A 13,054-nucleotide genomic window follows, 5' to 3' on the forward strand; every position below is an offset into this window, starting at 1 on the left:
GTAAGACTTTTGATATTAGGGCAAAAATCTTATTCTTGATAATAATTTTTGTATTGTTTTCCTGTAAAAATATAAAAAAAAATTGATTGATCTTGTTTTAGAAACAACACTGCATAAGATATTTCGTTTTTTTTCAGAGAATGTATTTTTAACATGTGTATTTTGTCTTACTGTACTGGCAGAGTTTTTATAGTCAAAACAAGTGAAAAAAATCTACCAGTGCTGAAGAAGTAATCCAAAGTATTTAGAATACATTACTGACCTTGAGTAATCTAACGGAATACGTTACAAATTACATTTTACAGCATGTATTCTGTAATCTGTAATGGAATACATTTCAAAAGTAACCCTCCCAACCCTGCTTGACCAACATCTAATCTTAACCGACAGTGTTTTAAAATGCAGAAGTGAAATGATAAGCACATTTTCTGAAGCAACCATGTCAAATCGTGTCGCTTCTATGTCTCTGTCGTGTCACGTGTCAGCTTGAGTTCTTGTCTGGTTTTGAACCACAGTCCTCTGAATCCAAAGTCCAATGCTCTATGAGGTGTGCTACCGCACAAGCTAATTGTATCAGAAAAAGTGTATATATGTAGGTGGGTCTGTAATACAAGCATTGAAATGTATAATTTTTCAAAAGATGCATTAGAGTAAAAGTGTTTCGATATCATAACATAGAGTCTGAGTAATAGAGAGAAAAATAAGTGTTTATAAAGCCATAATCAGCCACGAAGTCATGATTTGAGTGAAAGTGATAAAACACAAAGTTATTGCAGTGCCTCTAGAGTTCATTTCACCTGGAAACTGCAGGGAATTGTACCTGGAGACACATATAACAAGTTTAGCAAAAATGTATATAGAGTCATGCTTTCACTATGAGACCACGGTGATTTTTACAGTCATTTTAGGGTTTGTTGACAAGAAGTTGCAAAATTGGCTATAACTTTACACAGAAATGGTTAGTAAGTGATTTTATCACACTTAAATCATGTTAACACACATACTGTTTATGTCTTGTGGCTACACTTTTGAAACAGTGAGTATTTTAACATTTACGGATTGGCCCCCATTCACTTCCATTGTAGTTGCCTCACTGGAACTCCGATTTTTCCTTTCTTTAAAGAAAAGGAGGGACAAGTCGAAATACATTTTTGTAGTAATCAATATTATGCCACTTAACCCAGGAATATTCCTTTAATATAGATTGTGTGGTTACAGATGTGTGTTTAACAAACAAAGGACATATCTAAACTAAAATGGTTGCTGTCCATAAAGCCTTTGAAACCTTATAATAATAATAATAATAATAATAATAATAATAATAATGTAACGTCTGTGTAAGATCAGTGATGGCTAATTACACTTTGTTTAAAAAAAACCCTTTTAGCCTTTTGACATTTGCATATAAATTACTGACCTGGCCTCCGCGTTTACATTTATATGGGTGCTAAATTGCAGATGGTCTTTATCACTATCAAAAGGATGCTAAAACAGGTCGCCTCTGGAGTGTCTCCATCAAGCTTCAAACACATTCCACAGAAAGGGGGGTGACCCCCGTGCCAGGCACCAGAGCAGTTGTCTGTCTCCACCAATTCCAATACACGTCACACACACACCTAAAGACATTTTCTCTGTTTAGGCCATAGTAAGCAGTTATAAATGTATCTGCTATGTGCATGTGTTGTATGTATATTCCCCTATTATATTAACTTAGTTAAAACCCTTTACTTGTATTAGTTAGACGTTAAATGCCTATATTCAAGTGTATGAGTGTATCTCTGCTTTAATATCGTCTGGAGGTTACCTTCTTGGTATCAAAATGATCTTCTCTTTATTTCTCACACAATAATGTACACCATGTGATCGTGAAATGCATTGAACAATTCTTACTATGTTTTGAATTAAAAGCTGCACTAGCGGTCCAGATCAGCAATAAAATGCGAATGGGCCATAAACGGAGACAAAGGATGTCTCTCCCGCTCAAAATGCATGCCTCTGATTGGCCACTCCACCCACAAAATGGGTGCGGCAATGAACTATTAAAACTCCAGAACGCAGACTAATCATCGCTCAAAACTCTTCTTCTTGAGACCAACACACTCCAAAACTCTCCTCTTGAGTTTAACCTTCTGGCAGTGTTTACCTTCAAGTAACTTTGTGGATTTGCTGTGGACTTCTTCAACTCACTCCTAAAGAAATCGTCGAGAACCTCGTCTACCGCATCAAGACTCTTATTCAGCAACAAACCAATGCAAGTAACCATTTACAACTGATTAGATGCGCGTTTAAGTTTGAACCCCTTTTAAGGTGAATTGTGCCTCTGATGATTCTTATTTAGGTTGTGGTTAATTGATGTGAAATACTGCCATTCTTTGCTCTTCTCTCTCCTTTCCTTACTTTCCTTCATTCTATATATGTATGTTTTGCTTAGTTTGTTTTGTATGTTAGTTATAGTTTCATTTATTAAATCCCTTATATTCACAATTGATTGTCTCTGTGTTCCGCTCACAATTCTAAACACATGCTAAACTACTGCTAGCACTGTATAAGTAGGAAGGCTATTGTTCCTTGGCCAGGAAAGTAATCTTCCTAGAATTGATAAATAATTATATTGTCTGCTCGGTGGACGGACAGATCAGATAATTGTAATATCGATTCTGCTACAGTTAATTCTAAGATCTAATCTAAATATTTATTATTGATTATAACCAGTTATAATTAATTATAAATAATTCCCTTTTTAAGCTAATTTGCTACAATAATAATAATAATAATAATGTAATCAACATGCAGTTAGCCATTTTGCTGTCATTTGACACAAATCCCATAAAACAAGATGCTAATAACTGCGTGAAGCTTAAAAACAATACTAGATATTTAGGCATTTTTATGAAAAGGCAAATTTTTAGGTCAAATGGAGTAACCATAAGAAAATAATGAAAAACTATTTGTGACTAAAAATGTATGATAATTGTAAACAATATATTTTTACCTTGAAAATAATGTTTGAAAAGTTTTTTAGAAACTTAGAATTAAGTTGTGCACATTCACGTGTATTCAAGGTGCAAGGAAATTATTTTGATACCTTACTTGATGGTTATACCACTTTACATTTTTAAGTCATTAAATCAATGTTTTGTTGAAAATACTGTTTTTCAAAAAAATCATTAAAACTTTGGACACAAATATTACATTTGAACAAACTTGATACATGTGTTTTAAACTAGATTTTTAAAAGATTTCTTATTTTTATCATCTCGGACAACCTTATCTGTGAACAACCCTTATGGAATTTTTTTGAACACTCCCCTCATCTACTAGTGATGGGCACGAGTACTCAGGTACTTGGGTACTCGGACATGGCAGCAATGATCGATCATGAAAACGATTATCGATAGTGATCACGCATGATGTGACTTTTCACTTAATTCGAAATCCAGTGACAATTACCTGACAACTAAACACACAAACAAAGAGGGAGCTTATTTTTAATTTTTTTTTTTAAATTACGTTGTGGTTTTGAGGGGTACATTGATTGTCAGAAACGTCTCATAGCAACCAAACTAATACAACACTGCAATGCTAACGTTATGATAATCAAAAGAGAGTGTAATTAACCGTGTTTCGAATGCCTGTTTCTGCAAAACGTTTGCTAAACATGTTTTATTATCATTTCATGTAATTTTGACTCATTAATGGATATTATTTAATAAAAGTAAATGCTTGTCACTGACTATAAACCTCCCTGCCCTGCATGAAGTAACACGCACCTGCATCTCGACGAAATGGGAGTTGAAGATTTCTGCACGAGTTTCCAAGTTAGATGTCCAATAAAAGTGTCATTCCGTTGCACTTTCCCCAGTTGAAAGGTGGAAATTCAGACTCTCCGAGCTGAATGGAACGCTTCATGAATCACAGCAACAACAATACAGAGAATCGCGGCTTTCCTCACAAGAGCGAACATTTGGACACACACACACACACACACCAGGCACGTGTGGCAGTGGACTCAACGTGCTGAAGCAACGCATATACATCAGGCGAGTGTTTCAAACAGCTAGACAGAGCTAGACAGAGCGCAGCTAAATGGAACACAATGCACAACTGGTGCATGCTTACAAAGTTTACTACGGTAACCTGAAGGAAGAACAGACAGACGTGAGTTGAGCACATTCAGAGTTGGACAGCGAATCTTCACATAATGATAAAATATGATGCATTATATTTTGAATCTTTTGTACATTTTGTAACATATTATTTGATAACACCCTATAATAATGAAAAGACGATACACTAGAACACCAAGGCACAATGCAGCAGCCATAGATGTTTGTCAGACACGTTATTATATATACAGTTATGAAAATGTAATTCGACAAGTACTCGAGTAATTAGTCTGAGTACTCGAGTAGACAAAATGACCAAAATGACCATCCCTATCATCTACCATTGTTTGGTTAAACAGTTGTCCTGCCCAAAAACTCATGCCACTGGTTAAGCCATGTTGTTTTTTCCGGCCCAGTGGGGTTGCTCAAGCAAACAAGATTTCAATTCTGTTTGGTCCCGCTGGTGGTACAGAAATTACGCACTACAACTTTAAAACATATCTCTTCATGTTTCTGGTAGAAACATTCATTCTCATGCTCTCTCTCTGTTTCTCAAGCACACGCATAACGATAAACAAAACTCATCATGTGCTTTGCCCTGCAGAGAGAGGCTGCCCGAACCAACACATGGTACCAAGGTGCTTGGCACTGTAAATCCTGTTCTGTTGGAAGGTCATAAAAAGCATCAGCATGGTGCAGCACTTCTCTATTCAAGGCATCAATCAGTTGCACAACAGGGGCATTCGGCTGCACTACAGGGGAGCGTGAGACTGTGACTCCAGGCAGACGGCCAGTCCTGACAATGCAACATGCCTCACGATGCAGCTCCACCAGGGGAGAGATGCTGAGAGCAGACAGGGGGTTATCAGTGAAGGAGCAGAGGCTGATGTAGAGGGTTCAAGGACAGGACACAGCAGCCTCATCTCAGCCTGCTCAGCAGATACTACACCACTGAGAAGTCACTGAAGGGGTAAAGCCTGGTTTATACTTGACACATCTGCATGACCATGATGGTGCAAGCAAAAAGTGATGTCAATGCAAAGTCATGTTTCAAACAACATCCCCCCAACACAAAAGAGAAAAGCAGAGGCCCTAAAACTGATCCCTGTGTCCTCCATACTTAACTTTTGTTTGATTTGACAATTCTTCATTTACACATACAAAGTGGTAGCAATCTGATAAATAGGACCTGAACCATGCTAATGCAAGTCCACTTATGCCAACATAATTCTCCAGCCTATTCATGAGAATTTTGTGATCTATGGTGTCGAAGGCAGCACTAAGATCTAAAAGCACTAGAAGAGAAATGCAGCCGCGATCAGATTATAAGAGCAAGTCATTTGATAAGTGCAGTCTCTGTACTGTGATGGGGCCTAAATCCTGACTGAAATTGTTCATAAATACAATTTCTCTATAGAAATTAACATAGTTGGGTGGACACTACCTTTTCTAGAATTTTCCACATAAATGGGAGATTTGGAATCAGTCTATATTTAGCCAATTCGCCAGGATCAAGCTGTGGCTTCTTAATAAGCGGTTTGATAACTGCCATTTTGAAGTTTTTTGGAACATGTCCTAAGGATAGCGGGGAGTTAATAATATTAAGAAGAGGTTCTGAAATTACAAGGAATACATATTTTAAGAGATTAATTGGTATTAGATCTAACATACATGTTTTGGCTTTTGATTTTTTGATACGTTTTGTTAGCTCTTCATGACCTATGACAACGAAGGATTGAAGTTGCTCGTGAGGAAAATTATGAGACACTGTTTTCTGAGGTGCTGTGACATTTGATTGCATAATTCCAGAATTTATTTCTGATTATTTCTATTTGATCAGTTATAAAATTCATGAAGTCATTACTATTGTGCTGCGACGGAATATCTGGTTCAGTCAAGGCTTTATTCCTAACCAATTTACAAATAACACCAACAACTTTACTTTAAATTATAGCAACATCTCCTCCTCAACCCTTCAGATGATGATTAGTGTAATGCATTACTGGGAGGATGTCCTGCAAGTACAATAAATAAACTTCAACTGGTTAAAAATGCAGTAGCCAGAGTGCTGACTAGAACCAAGAAATATGATCATATTAGCCCCATTTTATTATCATTACATTGGTTACCTGTTAAATTTCATATGATTTTTTACATTTTGTTAACTACGTACAAAGCTTTGAATGGTCTAGCTCCACAGTACTTAAGTGACCTACCACACTATATTCCATTACGTTCATTACGATCACAAAATTCTGGCCTGTTAATAGTTCCTAGAATATCAAAATCCACAAAAGGAGGTAGATCCTTTTCCTATTTGGCTCCTAAACTATGGAATAGTCTCCCTAACACTGTTCGGGATGCAGACACACTCACTCAGTTTAAGTCTAGACTAAAGACTCATCTATTTAGCCAGGCATACACCTAATTTCTCCATCAACTCACAATTAGGCTGCTTTAGTTAGGTCTGCCAGAACCAGAAACATCTATCATGATCTATAACTCTGCAAAAAATTAAATGGCATCTACGCTAATATTATTTTATTTATTTCCCTGTCTCAACCTCAGGATTCATATCACGAGGTTACCAGAGCCAGCCAGATCCAGCTCCATTCCTGCTTGGTGTCGAACTCCACTGCTATGTTTCTCTGAGCGATGACGACTAAATGCAGATGGTGCCAGCCAGACATCACTTCAGTCTATTACGATTAGGGCTGCCCCTGTCCAAATATTTTCCTAGTCGACTAGTAGTCATTAATTTAAGCCATTAGTCGACTAGTTGTCGACGTTTATGATATTATTTTAACTACTTAAATATATATTTTTTTGGGGGGCATCAGAAAATGGTTCCAGGGCTGAGAAAGAATGTTATAAGTAACATTGCTAACACTGTTCTACATTAGAGAGAAATACTAAACTGTAATAATGAGCCTTTAACATATAAATTTTACAAGCGCACACACGAAGCGAGCTGCAGCGACACCGGCAAAAGCGGTAATGATTCTGAATGTGTCGGAAAATCCAGCAAGGAGACTGTTTGAACATTTTGTTAATTTATAGAGAGCAATGCACATTAAGTTAAACATGCACTAAGCAAGGTACTAATTTAGCTTCCCCACTCCCCATGAACACTTGGATAAGCCTAATAGTGCATATTTATCTAGCTTATCTAACGTTAGAGCGAGCGGCCATGCTAAGTGGCTAACGTTAGGCTACTTACATGTTTCAAATGATAAGCCATGTTTGAGGTCAATGAATGATAGGCGAACATTTGCCTGCAGAGTTTGCATGTCACCTTCTTGGGGTCATCCTTACCCTCTAGAAATGATCCCACACTTTGGATTTCCTGCCCGACATAATTAATTACCACATGGACCAGCTGTGTAAACGATCATGTCTGTCCGTCACTGACTGCGTGACTTCGCCACTTCCTGTGGAGTTTTTTTTTCTGTGACCAACCAATCAATCAAAACTTGGTCGACCAAGCCTCTTCTCATCGACTAATGTTTTGTCAACTATTAGAGGGCAGCCCTAATTACGATGGACTTCAGAGGAAGAACTGATGGCAACTCCAACCATAAGACATTGGATACTTCATATGCCACTGCCTGAACCTTGGACTTAGGATAGACCTCACCGAAATGACCTGCCGGTTGAACTATGATGCACCTCACTGATCTCTGCCTGCATCACCTTGGTCCAATGATGGACTACACTCTTAAAATGGAATACATAGACTATCAATTTATTGCCAACAAAAGCCTTCATCTGCCAACTAACAAAGAACAATGCATCTAAGTGAACTTCTTCAGTTAATCCAGGATAAACTTCAAAGACATTAGTCATTAATCTTACAGTTCATACAAAATCTTTGTTTAAATACTGGCCCTTAACACTTACTTAGTTTACTCATTTTAAAACATGACTTGCACTGCACATAATTAACTAACATTACATTCATGCTGTTAAGTCTGAGGGGAAGACTTTTTGGATATTATAGTTTCATTTTCTGTTAATGCATGATTTTCTGTAAAGCTGCTTTGAAACGATGTGTGTTGTGAAAAGCGCTATACAAATAAAAATGACTTGACTTATTCTAAATCTTCACTTTCACATCTGAAAGCCACATGTGGTGCCTGTTTAGTTTCACTTTCACATCTGAAAAATAGGGTAAAAATAGGACTTAAATTTTGATTTATGTTTCTCACCCACACCAGCTTCTGAAGATATGGATTTAACCACTGGAGTCATATGGATTACTTTTATGTTCCCTTTATGTGAGTTTTGGAACTACAATGGTCTGAGGATGGCATGACGGTGAGTAAATGATGAGAGAATTTTAATTTTTTGGATGAACTATCCTTTTAATGGCGTGAGTTTAGGTGTGGGGCTGTGAGTTTGTCCAACCATGATAGACAGGGGGAGTGTTCGGGAAAGCTGCTTGATAACAATACATATTTTTTTGCAATTCAATTTGGTGACACTAGGGCACAGACATAACACACCGATAAGAAGAGATTTGAGCATTTGTGATTCCAATCACATACCCTTGCATTTCCTGAAGCTTTTTTTGAAGCTGTTTTTGAAGGTGGCCAAACCATTTGCCGTGTGCTGCTTCATTTAGTTGACCTAAATGTCTGTTGGGCATGTGCGCACCCCTTCACCAGACAGATACCAGGTGTGCTAATCACCCGCAATCTGGTGGCCTTCCAGCAGGGGTCAGCATGCATCATCCTGTTTAAGGCATGCTGTCAGGTAGTGCGTGGTGCTCACACAGCAAAGCTCGGGAACCTAACTACAGCAGCTCAGCCATGTAAAAAACAACAACAGCCAGCTTCACCATAAAGCCTGGCCAGCATAATCTCCCCTCACAAATGGATATCCATACCCATTTCCTCCAGTGCTCTGCCTACATACAACCTTGCTTGCAGTGCGCAAGGTGAAAATGGCATAATAATGCAAGTAGCTGTGGTTTACAGACAGCACTTGACTGGTATTAAATGAGAAGTAACTGTGAGCAAGGGATTGGAGTGTGTAGACTATGTGCCAACATATAGACAGATCTTAAAGCATTTGTGTGTGTGTGTGTGTGTGTGTGTGTGTGGAAACATAATCATGAATACACATTTTTGTTGACATATACAGTAGCATGTCCATGAACTAAATTTTTTTTAGGATAAAATGCACATTTATGTTTGCAGGACACCATTTATTTTGGTTTTACACCATCTTTAATGACCTTTTTTCCTTCAATTGTTCATTTTAAATGGTCTGTCAGTGTGACAAAGTATTTTTTTAAAGTACTAATATTCCAAGTAGCAGCCCTCTACATTGCGAGTAAATCACTTGCATATGCAATCAAATTTTGCACTATACGACTAAAATTTGTCTGTTATTAGCCACTGGCTAGTAAATGTTCAGATTTCACTTACCAGTAATTGAGTTTAAGAAGCTGGATTTGGCTGCAGTGGGTCCTGAGCTGTTGTGAACCTGGTGTCACCATCGCTTTAGTTGAGCCATGAAATCCCATAGTTACATTTACATTGCATTTAATGACGTCTACCCTGATTTTGCTTAAACTTTTCCACGGGGTGTTTTCACAACATTCTCCACTTTACAGCTTGGATTCAGACCAGTAACGCGCCTGTTGGACGTCTGTTAGATGGCAAAACTGTTGCAAGACTCGAGAGCTTGTAGATGTGAATTTGAAACTTGTACAATAAATACTGTATATGTACATGTAAGTCAATACACATTATGCAAGTAAAAGTTTCCATTTGGCTCGTTCTGTGTATTTTGTGTTCAAAGACGAGATCCACCCTAAAGTTCTTCACGGGTCCACTTGGATGCAAAAACGCGAGGTCCAACCCGAGACCCACGTGAGTTCGGGTCCAAAACTTTGACGAGTGCCTCAGACACAGGTCGGGACTGATATTAGTAGCCTCTGGTAATTTTAAATAAATGTGCTTTTACCGAATGGACCCTATAATTATATAATTATTTTAAAATATGCCAACTCTCCATTATTCGTTTTGTGCGTTTAACAATAGTTTATTATTTAAAACAAGTACATATTAAATAATTATATGACAATGTTATTATCTAACTTTATATCTTCTTTGACAATCCACGCTCCTATGTGCAATTTACCAAACCCCCTGCCTATCCCAAGAATTCCTGCACCACAGTGTGATTGAAAAATCAAAGCGATAAATTATTGTTATATGTGGAATTCTATTTTCGTTATTATCTTCCAATCTTGTGAATTTTTTGCTAAAAATGTGTAAGAAATTTTAAAATGGTGACAACACCTTGTATCATTAGGGTACAGCGTGGCTAAAGGCACACCTTAAGGAAAATCCGTTTTTTTTTTTTTCTGGTCACAAAATGTATCAGCCTAATTTGTGTGAAAATAAATAATAACGGAAGGGTGTTTTAATAACAATTCTGTTTAAAAAAAAACTTGGGATAAATAGTGATATTGTGTAGATATAGTTATAATGCAAAATTTGTCAACTAATGCAAATAATTTTGAGACAGCAGGATGCTTTTTTTTTAGTAACAAATTAAGATAATGCTTACTCAAAATAACCACTTCAGAAAAGGGTGTACAATTTCCTGTTAATTTCAAACACATTTGGCATTTTATAAAATTTCAAGTATTCTATAAACAAATTAATCTCCATTGTCATTGGCAACAGGGGGGCTTTTTACCCCAAAAACCATCCTTTCACTTCTTGGACAGTTATTAAAAATCTTCTGATTTAATGACCTTATTAATAATAAGAAACTGAAAATAATAAATATTTTGTACTTATACTTTTATACATTTATAAAAATAAATGTGTTAATTTCAGACATTTTCATTAGCTACATAAATTTGCAACATTTAAAAAAATATATATAAAAAAGATATCAAATTGCCTCAAAATCAACCTTTAGACACCACACGCAAATATCTCAGTGATCAGGAAAGTCTTCCTGCAGTGCATAGTGACAAACAGGGGTTTAGGAAAGTGCTGTGTTAGTTTTTGCTATTTAGTGTTTTTGGAGAAAATAAAATCAAAGGAGCATTTTACCCCATGGAGCCTTTAGCCCCGTTATATCCTACAATAAATGCAATTTCATGACATCATATCATTTGACAGAATGTAAATATTTTACTTTTTAAAAAGCTAAAATGTGATTGAAATGATAAAAAGCGAAATATGAAATAGAATGTACAAGCTTGCATACTATATCACGTGGAGTCATACACCGTATATATGAAAACTCTATATGTGTGAAGATGCCCCCTTCTTGGTTTCCTTAATATATTTCACAGTTTTACCTATTAAATACATCACGATCCCCTGAGTAATGTTTGATTCATTTAAGCATGACAACCAATATAATTTTCAATAACCCTACCAGAAAACATCTCCAAGCATTATAGCAAGTAAAAACAACTTTGTCAAACAATTAACGGTTAAATATCCATTCGAAGATTGCTGTCCTGCTGCAGCTTCCCCAGCCAACACACTGGACATAAGAACAGGTTCTTCTTTTCAGTGCTTATGAACATGACTTAAACATGCAAGGGCAAGTGATGAAATCCGTGAAATCCAACCCAACAGCTCAAAATATAAATCATTATTGTAGGCTTACTGTAGTGAATCAGGGTAAGGCAAGGACAGGGCTTTGAACACATATTTTGTACTCGCTCAGTAATGGAATTTTGTTCATTTTTAAGTAAAAATCTTCTGTGGTGTAATTTTAAAATAATACTAAAGCATGTCACACCACAGGACACTGCTGAAACTGTTTATCATTTCATGTCAACTACCACACACACACAGTCACATACTTTCCCTGCTGCCAAAGAAAGCTTAGTCATTGTATTCAATACTGCTTACAATGGAAGACATGATTTAAGCTTTCAACGTAAATAAACGAATAACAGAGTCAGCGCTATGTGAATTGAATGTGCATTCATGCATCTATCTCATATACCTCAGTGTCACACAGACACATTTCTCATGACACGAGCAGGCAGTGCAGAAAGAGATCTGACCTGTGCATGTGAAGAACTTGGATTCTCCAACACTCAGCTCCACCTTTTTTAGAGAGATTGACACCTGGAGGACACCTAGAAAAATAGACAGGGAGAGAGATCAGAATAAGAAATTCACTACACGGACTGCAGGTACAACAAGAATGCTTCACAGCATTATAACCAGGCATATATCCAGATGTGCATTGTAAACAAGTGCACTTATGCCACTTTAAAGAGCAGATTCACCATGGAGGAGTGTTGCAATACAGTCCCGGCTGAATATGCCGGATCACGGAAGTCTGCTGCATCCTCCACAACTTTCTGTAGCACTCAGAACAGACCCATAAGTTCTGGAAATGCGCATTACATTTTTGCATTCAGCACAGATTTTGGATGCAATCTGACTTGCATCATTTCTTTAGTGAATCGTGCGCTAAAACAGTGCAGACAGCATGTGCAAATAAACAATGCTTTCAGTGGGAACAATTAGTCCGTTGTGAATTCCTCCGCACATTGTCTACTCAATGCAAAGCATCACTTGACCATAGAGGCTTGAAATATTTAGAACTGCAGGGATGCATTAAAAATGCTCAGTCACAGATGAAATCACCATGTTCCTCTTCCTGTAGAGCCAATCATACAGAGAAGACAGTGGGAGGCCTACTGGGGTTCCTCGTTAAAAGCGGTCTGCGAGTTTGTTGCTGAGGTAGAGGGCAGTGCAGCAGACCGCATATGAATGAGAAATCGAATGCATGCAGGAATCAAAACATGAATATATGAGACAGAGGAGAGCTGGAGGTCTTTCCGTTTATCTGAGAATGACTGACAAAAGTTCTTTTATGATTTTTGTACATCGGCATGCAAGAGTCAAGAGCAAACTGGACAGATAGGCATAAATTACACACTTCCAAAA

General features: G+C 37.2%; 1 protein-coding gene across 4 annotated transcripts in view; it reads right to left on the bottom strand.

Annotated features, from left to right (window-relative positions):
• ncam2 (neural cell adhesion molecule 2) overlaps positions 1-13,054 on the bottom strand; it is a 377,130-nt gene that overhangs the window by 154,441 nt on the left and 209,635 nt on the right. For all 4 annotated transcript variants that reach the window (XM_051709408.1, XM_051709407.1, XM_051709406.1 and 1 more), the window contains exon 2: positions 12,160-12,234. In XM_051709408.1, the coding sequence (XP_051565368.1) occupies positions 12,160-12,234 (75 nt within the window). The remainder of the gene's footprint in view (positions 1-12,159; positions 12,235-13,054) is intronic.

The sequence above is a fragment of the Myxocyprinus asiaticus genome, chromosome 10 (genome assembly GCF_019703515.2).
Source record: "Myxocyprinus asiaticus isolate MX2 ecotype Aquarium Trade chromosome 10, UBuf_Myxa_2, whole genome shotgun sequence".
Taxonomy (NCBI): Eukaryota; Metazoa; Chordata; class Actinopteri; order Cypriniformes; family Catostomidae; genus Myxocyprinus; species Myxocyprinus asiaticus.